This window comes from Columba livia, chromosome 15, assembly GCF_036013475.1.
Source record: "Columba livia isolate bColLiv1 breed racing homer chromosome 15, bColLiv1.pat.W.v2, whole genome shotgun sequence".
Taxonomy (NCBI): domain Eukaryota; kingdom Metazoa; phylum Chordata; class Aves; order Columbiformes; family Columbidae; genus Columba; species Columba livia.
In genome coordinates, this window is record NC_088616.1 from 8774979 (window position 1) to 8795107 (window position 20129).

The window sequence follows — 20129 nt, forward strand, 5'->3', positions numbered from 1 at the left end:
ACAAATACCACAGCCAAATGCAGCACTTGTGTGTAGTGGTGAGAGCTGTGGGGAGTGCTGGGCAAGTGTGTTATTTTTTTAATTGGAACACTGTGACATGAACTAGCTGTGACTTAAGGAATGACAGGATTTGTATGGGTAGTAAAAACCTGGTACGTACAGTCAAACCTGATGATTGCACTGCAGTGGTGGTTAAATACATATATTTAATCTTAGTCCATTATATCAGCTTTCCAGAGTAAATGCTGTGTAAAGGAAAATATTCTTTCTGATTCCATTTATATCTGGTCTTGTTTTTCCCATTAAGTTGCAGGGAGGATTTGCCTTTTTGGGAAGGTTCCCCTGGGAAGTGTGTTCTGGGCTGGGCTGTCCCGGCTGTGCAGAAGCCATTAGCAGCCACTGCTGAATGCCTCCCACCTTTAAGATATGTGCTGAGAACTTGAGAGCAATGGCATGGATGTGGAGGCAAACACAGTGCATGTACTGGTCTGTGCTGCTGGCATGAGGACAGGCAGCCACTGGCTTACCGCAGGCAGAAGGGCTGCTCTCATCCCTGAACTGGGGAAGGAAGGAAATAGGAGAAAAACTCTTGTCCTTGGGGGTTTTCCTGCATGTGGAAATCATTGCTGGCACAGACATCCAAGTTCAAGCGGTGAGAAGGGATAGGATGGGCCAGGTCCAAGGGCAGAAGTGCAGGCTTTGCTTGGCTTACCCCTGGGAAGGAATGCTTTTGAACCCCCAGCTCTCTGGTAGGCAAAAGAAAAACATGATAAATGGATTTAACTGGGAGGGGTCAAACCTCCCTTGGCTCAGTCTTTCTGTTGCTATGAGTGTGTGTTCATGGATTGGTGCTGTGTGCTGAAGGTCCTTACATGAGGGAGGACCTGCAGTGGGACCCCCAGCTCTTCTCATGAGCAGGGCAGGCAAGATAAAGCGAGCGTTGGAGGCTTCTGCTGTCATCTGCACGTGGATTAGAAACCTCCATGTGAAAAGCAGCCAAAGCACAGACTCCAGTTGTTGAGCTATCTAGTCTTTTCCCCAAAGCTAACTTTGCCTTTGCAGATACAAAGGCTGGTTTGTTTCCCCTGCTTGGCAGGGCTCGCCATCGGCTAACGTTGGCTTTGTCTGCCACAGGCTCATGGAGCCGCAGATGGGCTGGGGTGTGCGGCCTCTCAATGCTGGGATTGTTTGTGGCTGCCCCCACGGTGCTCGGGGGGCAGGCAGAGTGTTTGTGCTGTGTCCCCCCTGCTGCCTTGCTGCTGCCTGGGGCTGCTCTGGGTCCCCAGCACCCCCAGGAGCTGGGCAGTGCCCCTGTGGCACAGAGCTGTTGTGCTGAGTCCTGTCTTGCTGCCTGTCTGTCCTCGATGGTCCCCTTGCTCCTGCAGGAGCCGCCTCCTGGTGTCCGACTTCTTAGAGCAGGGGGAGGATTCTGCTGTCTCTTGGCTGTCAGGCACTGCAATAGATGGTACCACAAGAGAAGGGGCTTCATGGAGGGTTGCTCCTGCTAGCTGGTGCTGTGAAATGTGATGCTCTTGGGGTTTTTCCTGTATGCATCCTCCCTGGGTTACAGCTTTGGGAAGGGGAAAAACAACGCTCTGCAGAACATGGCAGTTAAGACATCAAAGGCATTGAAGTGAGAGGGACATAACGAATATGATTGTCATAAGGTGCTTTCTTCTCTGCTTTGGAAAATCAGCTGTGGGAGATGGAGGGAGATGCTTTGGGCAGAAATTTGCTCTTTGGCGATGTCAGAAGGCAGCTGAGGTGTCAGCCCTTGTCAGGATGATGAGGTGTGATTCTCATCCAAGCTCTTGTTTCGGAGGTGCTGGCCCTGGCTGAGTGAGGCAATGCCAGGTGTTAATCCCTGGGAACTGGAGACAGAGCCCTAAGGTTTATTTTTTAATTTTTTTTTTTCTTTCCTCCCCCCACCACAACCCATCTCATAATTCTGACCTAGAAATTCCTCGCTCTGTTTGCTGACTTGGCTTAGTTAAAGACTTGACTAATTTCTGGAGGATTAATTATTCAGTGGGGATGGGGAGGGTAATGTCTGCTCCCAACTCTGCAGGCGAGGCAGGTGCCCACGGGACCCGTCCCCAGGGTCCCCCCCTGCTGCAGTGCTGCTCACATCTGCACAGGTCACTGTCAGGATGCACATTACAATGCATTTCTATGTATTGCTCTCTGGTTCTTTGCTTGCTTTCACTTTAAGTAGGAAACCAAATTCTGGCCTCACGGTCTTCAATGACATTTTTCTAACATATGCTGCTGTTCTTCCTCCCTAGAAGTCCCTGTGACTGATATCCCGTGTCGGCCATGCTGTTACTCAGCCTTCCTCCTCGAGGTGAGCGTCCCTGCCTTGGCCAGGGCTTGCGCAGAGGCCCTGGGTCTCTGGTGTCTGCCAGGGAAGGGCTGTCAGTAGTAGATCTGCAGAGACCTGGTGACAGTGCTGGGGCTTGGGGGCCCCTTGGGCTGCTGTGTCTGTGGGTGGGATGCTGCTGGCCCCCCCTGCATCTGTACCTGCATCCTGCTCACTGGCCTGTTCCAGGGCTGCTTTGGAGGGAGCGTGTAACAAGCTGCAGTTTGGGGAGTCCTTGTTCCTTTAAAGCCACGCTGATGTGCTCAGAATAATTCCTCAGATGTGCAGTGACAGCAACTATTTTTCAGTTTGCAAATGGCTATGTGCCCTGGAGAGAATATAAAGGAATATATTTCTTTGATCTCCATAGGCACTGGTGAAAGCAGATTCCCTGTTTAACAACTAAGTAAGGGCAGGTTGGCAGTTCCTTTTCCTTCGTGTACTCCTCTGCTTTCCCTATGGTGCTTGGGGCAGAAACGTGGTTAAGAGGCTGTCAGCAGTAGCAGCATGTGTATGTGAGGTGGTGCAGTTGGTGCTTTTGAAGCCAGACTGGATTGCTGTGAGTTTACTTGGATGCCTGGGCCCTTGCTGCCGTTCTGGGAAGATGGGGTTGTGACTCACAGCCTTGCTGAACTGGCTGAAGCTCTGCCATAAAGCGCCTGGAAGGAATGCGTGTTCCTTAGGAGAGTGCTCACGCAGTGGGATTCTGCTGCTGCTCTTCTGCATACGAGGTTTTGGCAGGTGGCAGCATTTGTCCTGGATACCTTCATACCTATGGCAGGTGCAGCTCTGCCAGGAGGAGCCTGAGCCACCAAACAAGGTCCTGTGAAACAGCTTTTTAGAAGGCAATACCTGAACCTTTGTTTGCCTGGCCTGTTGTGACCTGGCAGGTTTGCTGGTAGTAACCATACTGCTTTTTGCTTATGTTTTGGCAGAATCATTGCAATAACCAGTAAATGATTTCATTAATAACCTGTAAATAGCTGCTTACCAGCTGAGCCGTGGGATCGGTCTGCACACTCACTTGCAGACTGAAGGGAGCTGCCAAAAAAGCACTAGTGTTCAAGCTGACGCGTTCAGCTAATAAATACCATGAGCAGAGCAGAAGTGTGCAGCTGCTGGCGCTGGCTTGCTGTTCTGCAGTGACCTGGCTGCTGAAGTTCACCCCCAAAACTGGCCATTTTCACAGGGCGTGTGGGCAGAACGCCGTGTGGCAACACAGGCACCGTGGCTTTGGAGAGGGCATTTCACTGCCAGAGCTGCGGCTGGTGCTTGCAGCAGAACACAGGAGCTGAGGAGTGCTCTGCCTGCAGCAGCCCCCTGAGGGTTTGGCAGTTGCCAGGTGGAAAAACCAGGGGGATATTGGTGAGCAACTGCTGTCAACCCAGTCCCCCAAAGGTTTGGCTCAAGTGCGAGGCTGCACAGCCTGCCTGTGTCTCCTGCACAGACTGCAAGAGTTGGTGTTTCAAACTAAGGTGTCTTCTCAGATGGTCCACAGGCATTTGTTTTCCAATTGTTCTCACCATTGGAGTTTGGAAATCTATGGGTATCCTTGCTTTGATCAGAGTAGCTATGAATTTTAGCTTTTATTTCCTTCTGTTAATCCATCTTCAGCTGGATCCTGCAGGAGCTTCTACACAAGCTCCTGAGCTGTGGTGGGTTTAAAGGGAGTGAGGAACCGTTGTGAGAGTATGTGAGGAGCTCAGCTTCACCCTGCAATGGGAAGATCTGGAGAGGGCAGCGGGGGCAGAATGAGTGAAGGTCAGTCCATGAAGCAGGGCTGTGCTGGTGCAACACCTCTGTCCTAGGTCAGCAGGCAGGACTGTCATGGAAACAGTTCTGATTTAGTGCAGAACTCTGTGTATGTCACAATGCACATGCCAGGCTGCTAGGCTGCGTTTATGGAATGGAGTCCAGCCCAGTAGCAGATGACAGGGGCTGACACTGCAGAGCAGCCCTTGGCTGCATGAGATGTCCCCAGAGCCAGCCCGAGACTGTTGAACGACCTTTCCAGAGAGCAAGGCACCATGGCAGTGAAGGTGTTGGGGAAAGTGACTTCAAACAGCTTTCTTCGAGGTGTGTGATCCCATGCATGTCCGTGCTTGCCGGGGGGTGGTGGTGGAGCTTCATGGGGGTGTGCATGTTGCCTGTCTTGCATGTTTGTGAAGGCACCTGGATCTCTGTGGAGCCTGGCACAGCGTCCAAACCAAGGGGTTCCTTCCAAAAGGAGCGGGAATTGGCAGCTGTGAGTCGGGAGAGCAGCACAGCAGCGCCAGGCTGCCCTTCTGAGGCCAGTGTGTGGGTCACACTTGGGACCTGGGAACTCCCTGTGTATCCAGGGTCCCCACTGTACAAATTCAGGGGTCTCAACTCAGGTTCCTTGGGAATGTTATCTGCAGGTGTATCTTGCTGCATGGATGGTTTTGCTATACAGAAGGGCTCTGTGGATACTAATCTGAGCTCTGCTATGTGAGTGCTTTCCCTGCATTTCTTTTCTTTGGTCAAGGTGGATGTTTTACTGGTTGGGCTGTGTCATGGTGAAGCTGCTGAACAGTCTGAGGGAAGGCTGGAGCTGAACTTGATGTAACCAGTGCTGCTGCCTGCAGCATAACACTGCAGCTTAGAAAGAGGTACTTTGCTGCACTCTGAATAATGCTGTATTAACCTGTGGTTATCTCCATGAAGTAATACATTCTTTAGCATATGATGTCCTGGTGCTGTGGGAGCCTGTGATCCTCTGGTCCTGTCACACATGGGTGAGGGAGCTGGGGATAATTCCTGCTTGTATATCAGGAGAAGCACTAGCTAATATTTAGGATTCTAAAGTGCCAAGGTGCTGCCACCTCAGGGGGACTGACATGTCCCTCACTCTTTTCTGGAAAGCAAGTCCTTGTCAAAGGTCTCCTGCTGATCCTGGCGCAGGGCTGTTTGCCGTGTTCCAGCAGCCTCGTGAGCCCCTGGATGCCATCAGGAAACAGCATCTTGCTCTCCACAGGCATGGTACGGCTGTGTCTGCACATTTGCTGTACTGCTAATAGAGCTGCTGCTTTACCCATTGGTTCCTCTATCCAGAAAGGACTCATGAGAGCAACTGCAGCTTTCCCTTTGCTCTACAGAGCCTATTTAGTTTGCACATATTGCTGCAATGATTGCTGGATTTCATCAGATCAGAGGCGCATCTTTCTTAATAGCCTGTATAATGTCTTCCAGAGGGATGCATTGCATTAAATCTTTAATCCAGCAAGCTGCTAAGAGAGCACGCTCGGACCCTGTGCATTTGCTGTTGATCTCTTACACAGCTCTAATGCTACTCCAGAGGCTTTGCCCTTTGGAGTAGCTGGAGCAGTCAGAGGCTTTGGAGAGGGGCTGGAGTGGCAAGGGGCTGTGTTCCTCCTCTGCTTTCTCCCCATCCTTTCCTGTAAAGTCACATCCACTGTGTGTCAGGGATGGCAGGTTCCTCTCCTTGCTGTGTGCACTCAGGTCACATCTGCTGAGGTCTGTGCAGCATGAAATAAACTGCACAGAAATGGAAATGTGGTGTTGCAGGACTGCTGCAAACAGCCCTATTCCTTCCCATCAAAAAATCCCTGCTTGCCCCTTTTTCTTGAGTTTCAGGGTTGCTGACTCTCATTTTGGACATATATATATATATATATTTATTTATAAAAAGCCTTTTAAAAATCTGGTGTGTTGCTGAGCCTGATGCTGCCCTCCTTGCTCCCTGGGCAGGCCCAGCTGGGGCAGGGGAGGGAGAGGGCTGTGCTGGTTCTGCTTGCACTGCCCCGTCCTGCTGTTGCTGAATCGACTTTTATGTTGTTCTGTGCTGTGGGCCCTTGCTTGCTCTGACCTTTTCTTCCTTCCTCTCCCTTGTTTTCTGTCCTCACAGCCTTCTCTGCAAGGTGGGAGTAATTTAGGACGAAAGCCTCATTCATTTTTCATGCTCAACCACCAGTGCAGTTGTTGACTGTGCTGGCAATTGCCTTTGATATACATTTACAGACAGCGACCTGTAAAAGTGTAAATCAAAGGCTTGAAGCTAGTGCCTGGGGTGTACCTTAATATGGTATAATGTCCCTTTCTGTTCCTCTGCAAATAGTAGGCAGATAACAAAGACACATCTGCAAATTGGACTGAGTTCAACCATGGGATGCAGCTTACATGAGAAGAGGGTATTGAGGGGCAGCTGGGACATCTTCAGATACATTAAGCATAGACTTGGAGAGCTTAGCTCCTGTGGCTGTGGTTCTGCTTGAAGCCTGTTTGTTGATAAGGATGATGGTTTGTATCTTTGTTTTATTTTTAACTTTTTTATTTTTATGTTATCCTCCTTTGTTTGTATCTTGGTGCCTTGAAAAGTCTTAGTTCTCAGCATCTCTATGTGGCTGGGCTCTTGGAATGTCAGGACCTAGCCCAAGGCCAGAAGAGCCCTGTCACTTATCCTGCTCCAGGGCTGAACTCAGACTGCCTTCTTCTCGGGTTGATTCGGAGAGCTCTGTGCTGTGACCAAGCCTCACAAGCAGTGATCCCTGATGCAGCACATCAGCCCCACTGGCAATACTTGGTGCAGCCAGCCTTACTCCAGTGCTCTGGGCTGATGAAGTGACTGTAATGTGGAAGCTGCTCAAATTGCCACAGCTGCCCTATTATCGGTTAATCTTATTCCTCAGCCCTGTGGGGCTTCTTGTGCTGTTACAAGTGCATTCATCCATGAGACTTTCACAAGTCTGGCTGCTCTGATCGCAGCTCACATATCTGTGTATCTTGGCTGATATTGGCCTGCCAAGAGATGTGTGCAGTGAAGACATGGCCTGTTTGATGTCCTCTGGTACTTCCTACCTTCATTGCTTGTTTCAAACTCTTCCTGACTCATGCACTAGATGCAGTGACCCTTTAAAATGCATTTTTCTGAATGAGTGTAAGTATGTTACCTGATTTCCCTGCTCCCCTTCCCCACGCAAGCATATGTAGAGTGCCTGCTCTGCATCCCTGGGGGATGGCAGGAGAGATCTCAAGCTGTTTGTACTGGGGAGGATGTGGGTTGTTTTGGCTTGGTGACTGTCCCTGCTGCAGGGTGAGAGGATCCTGCCTTTGTGCATCATTCCTGCTTTTACCTGCTGGTGTGGGGACTGGGGGGTTTGCCCTGTTCAACGTTGTTCCTGCCTGGTCACCCCATGGGCTGTGTGCAGCTTTTCCAAAGCCTACCCAGCCTGGCAGGGAGATTGTTCACAGCAGCAACTGGTGGGACACTCTGCTGCAAGCACCAAGCAAAAAAACAGCCCTTGACCTTGCCAGCCCCATCTCACTCCATAGCCAAATCTCTTGGTGGAGCCAGCCAGGGGGCCTAAGGCATGACTTGTCAGGTACCGCTGCAGCGCCTGGTCCTGCCATGGTACCTGTAGCAGAGGGGAGCATGTGTTTCACTGACAATGGAGGATAAATTTGGCTTTGTTTGAAAAACTGATGGCTGGAAATGCTCAGCTGAGTTGGAATTATCACCCTGAGGATACTGGAGTGAAAAAGTACCAGATTATTTCTTGCGGATTGAATGCTGCAGAGTGACGTGGGATGGCCCATGGCTGTGGTGGGTACTCATGTCTGTACTGTGTGGCCCTGCTCTGTCTGTGCTCTGCAGCAGCTGATGCAAAGAAGCCCCAGGGGTCTGCTGAGCATCCTAAAGCTGCTGTGCCATGGTGATGCTGCCTGCACCCCAGCTGAGGGCAGAGCTGCCATGGCAGCAGTGGAGACAAGCCACGTGAGACCACACTGTGCCAGGAAACCGATCAACTTTAGCTCTTAAACTGTGCCTACCTGGCTTCGGTTTTGGCTTTTTGTGTTGGTGAAAGGCTGCCGTGATCAGACTGCAGGTGCTTTAGGAAGATGATAAAGAGAAGGATGAGGGCTCCTGGGTTTGGTGGAGTTGTGACTTTTTTTCTCCAGAATTTCCTTTGGGGATGTGGGGAGTGAGGGGTTTTCCCTGTGTGCCCCAGGCACCAGCTGGCACACTTGTGCATGGTGGCTTGAGGGCTGACAGAGGCACTTGCTCCTTCACTGGAAGTGGAGGCTGAGGTGGGTTTTAGAGTCTGACAGCAGATGTGACCATAGTGTGACAAAAGGGTTGGTTCAGAGTGCTGAGAGCTGCTGCCTATGAGCTGGGGACCAAAGTAGCGGCTTCAGGAGAGACGGTGGCAGCGTGGAGTAAGATACAATCTTCCTTTTTCCCCTCTTTTTCTTGTGTTTCCTCATTTCCTGATGAGTTGTGACAGCTGGGGAAACCTCTCCTGTGCCCTCAAAGCAGTGGCAGCCTGTCCCAGAGGTGAGGAGCAGCTGGGGCCTGGGATAACTATGCTGCAGAGGAGTAGCCCAGGTAACCTCCTTGAGACCCACGTGGGAGGGGAAGCAGTACCCTTAGTTTTGTCTCCTGCCTGTGGAATGAGGCATATCCTGATTTTTGGGGGGATTGCACAATGCTGAACTGCACCGCTGAGCTCTGCCTGACTCCCGCAGCCTGGCGATGATGACGTCTGAGGCAATTCCCTGGGGTCTGCGGCTGAAGGGACTGGTCTCTGCCCCAGTTAGTTCATCTGCAGTTCTGTCTGGGGTCAGGGGACTTGGGCCTGAGAAGGAAGCAGGGAGCTTGGGTTTGCCATTGTGCTGTCATGATGTTCCCTGTGACTCCTACCTTTTGCTCTCGCAAGCATTGGGCAATGAGAGATCCCACAGCCCTGCCCAGGGTGAAGCAGACACGTCAGTTGGGGCACAATGGTGTTTGGAAGGCTGTGACACAGCTTGCAGACCTGCCGGAGGTGCCAGCAGAGGCTTCCTGGCCACTGCCCGTTGCTGGATGGGAAGGTGAAGCTGCTCAGCCCCGCAGGTAACGTGCTGCTGTGTCCTGCCCTGGGTGCGGGGAAACATGGCTGAGGTGTGATGGTGTCTGCTGTGTCTCTGCTCTTGCAGAGGGTCACACTGTGGCCAAGATAAGGTTCACAGAAATGTGATGAACAAACATCTCCACAGTAGACTTCAAGCTTTTTTACCCTCTTCGAGGTGTTAAGGGATGTGCTACTCTGAAGGCTGCTTGGTGTTGTAGTTAAAGATGACCTGTGTGTGTATATGTTGATGTGTGGCAGCAGTACACAGAGATGTAGTACTTATTATAACCTGTTCTGTCAGACAGCCTTATGCTGTTTAAATATTTGACATGAAGAACCACTGACCTCAGTGCCTTGTGCCCCACCATCTCTTCTCCCTTGGTGGCTGGTAACTGGTGAAGAAGTTTTGATTTCTAAATTGCTTTATCTTTTAAGCGAAAGGTATTTTTTCTGGCACTGGCTATGCAGAGCACTTGCTGTGAGTTGTTTTTCTAAATGTGTTGATGTTGTGGGGTTGACGGTTTGGGGGCCTTTGCTGCTGTGTGGGGTGTATTTGTGGTGCTTTCCTCCCCACTGCAGGCAATGTGCTCTGCTCACTGGCTTTCCCCTGAGCTACCCTGGTGTGGAAGCCCAGCTTGACTGATCCCAGTGGGGTGTTTGTAAAAGGTGTTGCTTAACAGTCTGTTTGGGGGAGAGTGGTGAATTATGGTACAAATCCAGTGGATTGTTGACCCTGTCTGTTTGGCAGAAACACCATTAGCTAAATCCTGTGGCAAATTAGCCCTTAAATGTTTGTTTTTAATGTACTTCGTTATCTAGTCATGCTGCATATGCAGTAGTTACGCTGCCTTTTCTTGTGGGGTCCAGGCTCTGGCAGGACCCTGGGATGCTTTGCAAGGGCTGGTGTGGTGTCCCCCCACAGCTCTTCCTTCAGGCCACAGCTTTCCATTGCACATTGTCTGATGGGTGCTAGAGGAAGATTCAGACCCCACACCCCCAGACTGAGCCACCTCCATCTGCTGTCCTCATATCAGGTCCAGTGGTTGCGTGGCCATGGATGAGTCAGCTCACCCCATTACTGAGTATTGAGGCAGTGTGGGTGGACTGGGTTATTTTTTGGTTCGTACCAGACCAGCTCAGCTGACTCATCCCAGGGCTACATGACACATTTCTGCTGATGGTGTTTTGAGTTTTCAGTTCCAAAGGTTATGATTTCTGTCCCCAGGTGAGTGAGAGCCCGGAAACCTCCTCAGTGTTTCCTTTCCCTCTGCCACCAGTAGCATGGCAGCATTCACTGATGGCAATGGCAACAAGGTGAAGGTAGGAACAGGGCACCAGCTGGGAAGAGCTGATGTGGGCAGAGAGTATGGGATGCTGGCAGGGTTTCCCTCCCCGTTTTCCTCATTTTTCCTAAGCAGTTGAAACCTTGGTCACACCATACAAGGTTGAAGTGTTGAGTTTGGACCCTGTGTTAACAGCATGAGCACAATGTGTGTGGAAGAGAGGTTGGGAAGCAGTGAGGTTCCTCGGGGCTTGTGCAGACCCACCTGCAGCACAATGGCTTGTTCTGCAAGTTGGGGACTTCCCAGGAGCCCGGTGTGCATCTGCCCCATGGAGCCACAGCTAATCCCACCAGCTTCCAGGGAGTGCAGGTGTCTCTGTGGTCCCAGGGCTTGAAGAGCTGATGTTTGTCCCCTGAGTGGCTCTTTGATTAGAGGTCTTTCATGACTACCGATATGGCGAGGACCTGAGCAATGACTTGGAGCTGTTTGACTGTGATCATCTCTAGTGAGGAGTTTATGCAACTTCTCACTTTGGTAGTGTTGACCATCTGTGTAATTGTCTTTCATCTGCCCAATGGGGGCTTTCAATATTTTTGCTTATATTGTGAAGGATATTATGTGATCTGGTTTGTCAGTCTTTTTATTTTACTGAAGTAAGTTGAAGTATTTGTTTTCTCTTGGGTGTTATTTGGGTTCTGTACTCTGCCAGTCCTAGAGGTTTTAATTTTACAACTAACATTTTGGAAGTTTTAGAGGTTTGTTTTTACTTTGTTTTAATTAAATTGCTATAACCTGGGGGAAATCTTTCGTCTTAATTTAAATGGAAAGTGTTATGCTCAGTAAATCCAACATGCCCTGTCTGTCTGATGATTGTGCTGTTCAGAGTTTTGACATGAAAAGTTAAAATTTGACTCCAGGCTTGAAAGTTTGCAATCATAAACTGCAACAGGCATGGCCAGCTCTGTGTTGTAAGAGGATTATGTTAATCTATTGTTTGGGAAAGAAGCTGAGATTTTTAATAGACTCTATTTTGATGCCGAAATGGGATAATTACTGGGTGAGAGAAGAAAAACGCTGGAAGTGGAAATGTCGTTCCCTGGTGCGTGTGGGTGTCTGTGGTTAGACCCTTGGGCTGTAGCTGCTGCTGTTGACTGTGCTGCTCTGGGACAAGTGCCTGGCCTGGTTGGCCTTGTGCTCCCCGCAGGGGTGCAGCACTTATTTGGGGAGTATGGAGGATGCAAATCCCTGTGGGATCCGAGCACCGTCTGTTCCTGGGCAGTGCTGGATATGGAGCTGAGCAGCGTCCCCACCGAGCAGACCCCTGAGCTCTGGGCTGGTGTACAAAGGTCTGTGCCAGTTTTGTCATGAAGCCCTGGGAAGGGGAGCCACTCCAGACCATGCTGCTGCGTCTCTAGGATCAGTGGAAGGAGTTCATACAGGTTGGAGGGAAGCTCGAGGTCACAGATGAGTAATTTCCCAGAGGGGTTTTTGCATTTATCCATAATTCATTTCAAAGCAGCCGGTGCAGAGTGCTTAAAGGGAGCAGGTCAGAGGCTTGTTCTGGCACATACAAAGGTGACCTCCCTTGCCTGGCAGTTAATAGAATTTTTGCCTGTGGCTGTTACATGCAGCCTCCTTGCCCTGGTGAGCCCTATGAGGGGTCACTCTGCTGCCTGGCTTTGGCTTGGGTGGCATCCATCAGCTGCAGATGTTTTACCAATCAGCAAGCAAAGCGGCCAGGGTGAAGGAAGCCACAGAGGCATGGTGAGCAGCCACCCTGGGGTATGCAGTGTCAGAGCGGGGAGAGCACAGCACTAGGTGAAAACTGTGCAGCTGGGATGTCTTTGCACCACAGGCTGTCAGCCAGGCCCAATCTAGCCTGGGCTTTCTCTGACCAGACCACTGTGAGTCCTGGTACCTTTTGGGAGGGGGGAAGGAGATGGGGTGCATTAGGGATTGCGTGCTGCTAAGGAAACCCTTGTAACAACACCCGTAGGTCTGACAGTGGAGAGAGAGTCAGGCTTAGGAGGAGGCTGCTCCTCATCAGAGAGCCAGACAGGCGCAGGTAGCTCTTCATAGATGTGGGCAGCTGGATTGATTATAGACTTGTGATTCTCCCAGCCTGAGGACTGCTCGCTCCATATTGATTATTATTTTTTCTAAAGACTGAGGAAGTTTGCTGGGCTGTAATTGCAAGAATTATTCTCCTTTCCATTTTCTGAAATTCATCATGTTATTAAGTTTTCCAATTTTTGCTCAGGGTTTTGCTGGGGCTGGTTTTTAGGGGAAGAGAACAACTGCCTTAGTGCTGAGCTGTCTCTGTTCCCAGGCTAGTTAAGGATGTGGGGATGGCATATGCTGTGTTTGCCCCATTGGGCAGAGTTTGAGGGTTTTGCATGAAAGAATCAAGTGAGTTTTGGGTGGATCTCCAGTGGTGTGGGGCACAGCCATACGTATGGGCATGGTATGTTGGAGGCAGCACCCCTTGCCCACCAGATATGCCTAACAGCTCCAAATGTCCTCAAATTATTCTATCTTTGCTTCTCCTTTTCGTTGTGGTTCTTCCCATCATGTCATAGTTGACGTTTCATACTTTCATCAGTCCTTTCCAACTCAACAAACCATTTTCTCAATTTTTTTTTTTTTTTCCTCTTAGTGAGTATATAAAAGGATGTTTTAACTGTAACTTTGGCAGCACATCTGGATTTGCTGCTGGAATTAGAGTAATTGTGCTAAATGAGTTCTAATGCAGCAATATGCAAGGCAAATTAGTAAATGGATGTTGGCTGGTTTATGCTAGATATTGGCACTGAAATTTGTATGTAATGCAATATAACTGACAATTAAAGCAAAGTACCTAGTTAGACTGAAATTATAGAGCTTCTCATATACTCTGCTTTTCATTACAGCTGTATTAAGATGTAGCATTTCCATAGGGCTTCACAGCTCTGCTGATAAATGTGTGTTAGTCCCAGGGCTGCACTGTTTTGAGAAGTTGATCTCCATAAGTCTTGGGCCATGTTTCTCCAGGGCTGTGGGAAACAGCAAGAACCTACAGTCTGTGCTACCGTGGCCTTGTGTTTGCACATAGCACAGGCATAGCTACTTATGTTGCAGGGATGGCACAAAGGCAAAAAAAGTCTTATATTTGCTACTGTTAGTCTTGTTGAAAAGTTCTCTGACCCAAAACTGGTTTTAGAAGCAATGCGTATTTGTCTCTTCTGTTTCACACTCTTTTGTTCCCTCCAGCCCCCCAGACTTGGCGTTGCTGTGGGTGCACACCGAGATGGGCTGTGAGGGTGCTCCAGGCAGCTGAGTGCAGGGGAAGCTGAGGAGGGACTTGTGGCATGAGCTGGCCGGGGTTCCTGTGTGCTGGGGAGGGGTGGACGAATTGCTGGGGCAGGTTTGAGGCTTTACCAGCACCCAAGAAGCCAAGTTCAAGTGTCGCACAGCTGGTGTGTCACATGAGGAAGGGAGCCCAGTGCCACACACCTGGGTGCTGGCCACCTGAGCTGTCACAACATGCTGTTGGCAAATGCCACCAGTGCCTGGAAAGGGACTGTAGTGTGTGGGTGTTCAGTGCTGCTGGGGCTGCCTGCAGAAGGGGGGCTGTACTCAGCACTGCTTGGTGTCATCAAAATGCTAGTAGCAATGCTCGTCAGGCTTCCTGGGAGGTGCCTCCAGGCTGAAGTTTGTTTTGCAGTAAGTACAGTTGTTCTGTTGCTGTATCTTTGTGTGTCCCCTTGACGTGATGGCTGGAGGTGTTGGGTGCTCTGGTGGGGCTGGGAGCAGAGAGGTGCCCAGCTGTGGTGGTATCTCTCAAGGGGATGGGGGAAAGGTCCTGCCTGTGCTGCCCATGGCCGGCCTGTCCCTGGGTGCTACAGCGGCTGCCTTGGGCTGGATCCAGGGCAGTGGTGGCCCGAACCCCCTTCTTCCGATGGCACATTTCTTAAATGGAAGCTTTTATGCACGGAATGCCCTGCGCAATGGTGTGCTGAGAGTGGTCCTAAGTGACTGTTTCTGTGCTTTTGTCACTTGGAAAAGGGGTCACTAATGGGGTTTTATATTTTCGCTTTGCATGATCTCTGTATGAAGCACCATGTCACTCTGATACTGTTTTCTGGTCCAGCTGTAGAAGAGATGCTTACAAAATTATTTTAGCATCCTGAAGACCTGAATGACTTGAGACTTTGGAGCTCTTGTACAACTTTGCAATGTAATGTTTTAAATAGGAGAGTATGTGTGCTTTATCTTTTGGGACATTTGAAAGTTGCTAGTAGTTTCTTGTGCATATATTTCTTAAATCACTCTAATATTTGGATTTAACATGTTTCTTCATGTGCACATGGTGATAATTGGGTTTGTTTATCCTGTGAAATAATGTATTCCAATTTTATTTTTAAAACTATCCTGTAACACTTGATGGCACTCTAGTACACTGGGTTAACTGGTGGTGAGAAATGGGGGCTCAATCACTGTGGGTGTATTTAAAAACATGTTGGAAGAATTTTATTTCCTAAACCCTGAGAGCTAGTGCTCAGAACTTACCTTGTCCTCAAAAAAAAAATGGTGATTATCAAAATTCTTCATTATTGGCTTAATTCTTTCATGTGAGACTTGGTAGGGAGCTAGTGTCTGACATCAGTGGCCAATTTTTCATCAGTTCAGAAAGTTCCTGCCCCCAGAAAACTTTGAAGTCCTCATAATGCTCTCAGCTGTCTTCCCAGGTAACATGGAGAAGCTGGTTCCTCCCCAGTGGGCACTAAAAGAAGGCTCATGAGAAATCTTCTCCAACCTGGCCCAAAGGCAGTTCCCTGGGGATTAGGAAACTTCCTCTCACTCATTTTTGGGATCTCAGCAGGTGTTGTTTTCCTCTGGGGGAGAGGAACTCTGACCACAACAGATGGGAGATGAGGTACCAGGACCCACACAGTCTTTTTTCCCCCTAGGCAATGGCCCTGGGAACGCTTGCCCTTTGGCCATGGGGCATTTCAGGATACCCAAGGAGAAATGGCTCTGGCCCTGATCAGCTGCTCAGGCTTGGGCTCTTCTTTTGGCCAGGCTTGCTGCTTTTCTCGACTGTTCTGCTGTTGTGGCTGCTTTAGTTTCTAACCTGCTCTCTGGGACTCTACTTGTGCATTCTGCTGGCCTCTATCCATTGCTGGAGGACCTCAAAAGAGGCAGCAGTTGCTGCTCTCCAGCTATCAGCCAGACTAGGAAAGGGAGCCTTAAAACAGCCAAGGTTTTGCTTGTAGAAGTGGGGTGGCTACTCCTGGTATGGCTAACTCTGTCTTACCTACTTCCCCCAGGCAGCGGGCGGTGGGATACCTGTGAGCATCCCCTTTGCTGTCCTGGGGGAAGGATGAGCTGCTGACAGCAATGCTGAAGCAGGAGCAGCGATGGGCTCTGCTCAGCTGGTGAGCAGCTCTGAGGGCTGCGGCTCCCCAGAGGAGCCAGGGGCTGGGAGAGCTGGTGTGCTCAATCGTGTTGAGCAGTCCTGGGGTGGAGGAGTGAAACTGCAGCCCTGGCGAAACTGGGCTGGTGTCCTGGCACTGTAGGAAGGGATGGAGAAGCTGTCAGCTCTGAAAAATGCCCCTTTCCTACTTCCCTGCTTCTGCCCAGCCATGCCTGAGAAATGTAATCTGAATCAAAGCTGCTTGGGGAAGCCACAGAGGCACATCCAGATGCAGTTTGCTCACCCAGGGCTCAGGAGCACAGTGACCGGGGCTGCGAGGGGGATGGTGCAAGGGCCACTTTCCAGTGCTGCCCAGCTTGTCTTGCTGTGCTGGCTGGGCAGGGACCTGACAGAGATGGTTTCCAGTCCACTGCTCTTGGGCAGCCCTAGGACTTGTGTTTGTGGTTGCTATGAGGTAGCTATTATGAAAAGGTATTGTGGCTGTTTGCAAGCTGGAACTGATGCTGGTTCCTATGACTGCAATGGTTTCACCGTGTTTGGAAAGTTTTGAAATGGGAAAAGCTGGTCTCTGTGGAACAAACAAGTGTATATACAGGAATGTGTGAGATGGACCCAGGCAATTACACTGTTTTGTTTATGGCTTGTTCTTTTTTCCTCTAAAATATCTGCAGACAAAGGTGTGAGATGCTTGTACAAGCACCTTGGTGATGGTTGCACAGGGGTGGTGTTGTCTGGCAATACTCTGCAATACTTCAACACAAAGTCCCAGCGCTGTATGGGTTTTGATTTCTGCTTCAACAGCCTCCTCCATAGCTCCTCTTAAAAATCGTTTTGTCTCCTGCAAATTAAACTACTGTTTCACTTATAAAGTGCTTCATTCTACTTTCACTTAAAGTGGGAAGCTGACTTTCGCATCACTGAGTACATGGCTGCAAACTGTAGCACAGCAGATTGTTAATGTGAAATTAGAGATATTTCAGCAATATCTCAGCATATTGCTTCTATTGCTTAATAAAAAGCACGGAGCTCCTCTGGGAGAGAGACTTGTGTGACAGGCCCATCTCGAAGGGCTGACCATGTCATTCCTTGAGCGGGGAAAGGCCTGAGGGCTGTTCCCGTGCCTTCGAGGAAAGGAGGCAGCTTTTCCCTTGCACCAAGTCACCAGAGGAAAACCAGAGATTAAAACACAGTGGAGAGATGTGGGAGCTTGTTCTGCTTCTGCCCCAGTGCTCATTGTGCTTCCAGCCAGCAGGGTCCCCAGTGAGCCTGCTCCAGGGGACTGGAATGAACTGGGGGGCTGTGGGGCAGCAGTCCCCTCTGGAGTATCACTTTTTGATCACAGATGGAGGTGCTTATAGAGTTGTCTGAGCTTTTAGACATTGGTACCTTGAATCCCACCCCCCCCAGCTACCCACATATGAGGTTTAATGCAGGCAGAGGTTCCTCCTGCTTGTTTTCCAGGTGCGGCACTGTTGGGCTCACAGAGTACACTGGGAGGAGCTGTGACTTCTGCCTGCCTGGGATGGGACTGCAGAAGTATGGGTGTCCCTGGCCGTAGGGGTGTCCCCCATGCAGCTGGGGTGCTGGGGAAGACTGCCCCATAAGTGCGGCTGATCCTCCTGCTGCTTTTTCTACAGTCTTCCAAATTGCCCTTTTGTCCCCAAACAATGCTGCTTTGCAAATGGCAAAGGAGGCACCCTGGGGCAGTGCTGCTGCTCTTCTGCCCTCCTGCCTGGTGCTGTGGCAGAAAAGGAGAAGAGGGATTCAAATTAACCTCCCTCATCCTCTCCACTGCTCCTGCTGCCCAGCCCCTCTCCTGTTGCCTTGGTATATCTCAGAGCAGATAACATCTCTGCCAGGTAACCGCTGCTATCCTCTTCCAAAGGCATGTGTGTGCCTTCACCCAGCTGCTTCTATAAAAGCCAGCATTACAGCTTTCCTCTATGGCAGGGAAACAAGAGTTGTCCCCTTCTGTCTCCTGCTTGTCTGGTCTCCCCCTCGGCTGCTTTTCCGCTGCCTTCTGGCAGCCCCCCCCGTGCTCCTCCGGCTCCTCTGACCTCCTTTGACATGTTGCATTTCACTGCGGCTGGTAACGGGGAGCTGATGAGAGATAAGAGGGGTGACAGTATTACCAGCTTACGCGGTGCCTGAAAGAGCCAGCGAGCGGATGCTCTGCCTCAGCCCTCTCCGCAAGCGAATCGGTTTTAGGAAGCGCCCTGGATGAACCCCCCTGCCGGCAGCGGTGGAGCCCATCGGAGGGAGAAGGTGGGAGATGAAGGGGGGTGGCTGTGGAGCAGCGGGTAGACAGCTTTATTTTCCCAGCTGTGAGAGGGAAGTGAGCCCGAGCTCTCCCTCCCGATGTGTGAGTGGGAGGGAGAAGGTGCTGAGGAACCACGTACCCGCCTGGCAGAGGGGCTGGCAGGGTCCCCCCCATGCATCGCCAGCCCCCTGCTGTGTGCGCAGGTTTGTGCTGTTTTGCCAGGATGAATGTCAGTGCTTGGGGTGGGGAGGCAGCAAGCGGAGATGGTTCAAACAATTTAAAAGCCTCCCCTCTTTCCCCCGCAAAGAACCGCGGGCAGGGATGGTGACGGTGGCTCCGAGAGTCACAGGCGGCCGCGCGGGGTGGGCAGCTGCCCAGTGACTGTGGGGCTCATGCTCCGTGGGGCGTATCCGGCTGCTTCAGGCGTTTAATTTGGAGCGGGAAGCTGAACCAGAGCCTGGAGGAAAATAAGGGAGGATGGAAATGGGGCTCAGCAAGGCGCACAGCAGGATTTCAGCAGCGGATGGTCACCCCTCGGTGGAGCAGGCTGCTTGCAGCGGATGGCTCTAAGCAGGGAAATAGCAATGAATTGGGTTTTGTTTATTTTTTTTTAACATGGCATCCGCAACAGAGAGATCAAGAAGATGTGAAGGTAGCTTGCTGGTCTTCCAGTTGAGTTAACGCTGGTTTTCTTTGCTGTTTTTTCGAGGGTCTCTTGCCATGGTTGGGAGTTTTGGTCAGACACCCCTTCCCCTGGATGCGCTTCACTGAGTTAATCTGCCTTTGCTCTGTGGGGCTGTAGCTTTTTTATATTTTTTATATATTTTTTGGAAGCCCTTGTTTTTCCTCCGCCCAGCTGGCGTCAGGCACTGAGGATGCAGAGATGAGTGCTCCTGACAGGGGAGGCTTGGCAGTAGGATTTCCCTTCAGGTTAGCAGCATCCCTTTATCTGCTGTCTGCTGTAGAGAGGCTTTGTGCTGGAGCTTGGAGAAGCAGAGCCCGCAGGTGACCTCTGTCTGGATCAGACTCGCTTTAAATGTCTGTCCCTTTCCTTGTGCTCAGGTGTTTGGTGACAGGCTGGAAAATTGTGTTAGGCGGGTGCTGCTGGAGGCTAAGGGGTGCCTTCTGCTTTGGAAAACAGAGAGAGGAAAACTGGTGAACTCTGAATAGCTGCAAGAAGAACAAGTGGGGATCATCTCTACCTACTGTGCTGATCTCTGTATGCTCTAAGAACAGACCCTTTGGAAATTCATCTGAACAGTTGATTTTTTTTTTTTTGGGGGGGGAGTCTTTCATCGTTTTCTGATCTGGACGGCGTCTCCTCGCCTGGCTGGTGGCCACTGCAACTGCTCTGGGCCACCCTTCCAGAGGCCTGCTGAGTGGCTGCTCGTCATGGGGGCTTGCAGACCTGTGCCATTGCTACTGAGAGATCCTTTCTAGCAGGCGCTATTATTTTTCACCCCCTACTCTTTAATTCAGCTCTGCAGCATCACAATACATAAGTGTGCAGACGCCAGCTCCTTTCGTGCAACCCGGTGCCTGCGGTTGGCTTCCAGCCCTCAGAATTTGAGGGTTTGCCATGGAGCACTCTGTGGACTGTCCAACAAGTAATTCTTGGCTGATCTCCTCCTGCCTAGTGCCGTCTCTCTCTCTCTGACTCGCAGCGCTCCCTTCCTGGTCCTGTGGGCTGACGGAGTGTGCGGGGTAGCGAGTGCAGCCACGCCATAGCATGCATGAGCGTGCAGTGGGACCAGCGCCCAGGGACACAGGTGGGAGCACGCTTGGACGCCATGGCTTCGTTTGGGAAGCTGACAGAGTACTTCAGCCTGAGAAAGTCGAGAACGGAGCTGCGCTCTGGGCGGCGGAGTCGGCGGAGTGGGAGTTATTGCTGTAGTGTCACCGAGTGCAGGTACGGGGTGGCAGTGGCCCTTCTGTCCTGGCA

General features: G+C 50.8%; 1 protein-coding gene across 11 annotated transcripts in view; it reads left to right on the forward strand.

Moving 5' to 3' along the window:
• The window catches only part of LOC102083672 (ankyrin repeat and fibronectin type-III domain-containing protein 1), a 223968-nt gene that overhangs the window by 25249 nt on the left and 178590 nt on the right, over positions 1-20129 (forward strand). For 2 of the 11 annotated variants that reach the window (XM_065031020.1, XM_065031021.1), the window contains exon 1: positions 9049-9230. The exons of 5 other annotated variants lie outside the window; for them this stretch is intronic. In XM_065031020.1, coding sequence (XP_064887092.1) covers positions 9064-9230 — 167 coding nt within the window. In that variant the 5' untranslated portion in view covers positions 9049-9063. Of the gene's footprint in view, positions 1-2325; positions 2345-4310; positions 4436-9048; positions 9231-18001; positions 18193-18465; positions 20097-20129 lie in introns of those variants that run through there. 4 more of the 11 variants (XM_065031025.1, XM_021291847.2, XM_065031026.1 and 1 more) reach the window with 4 other exon arrangements.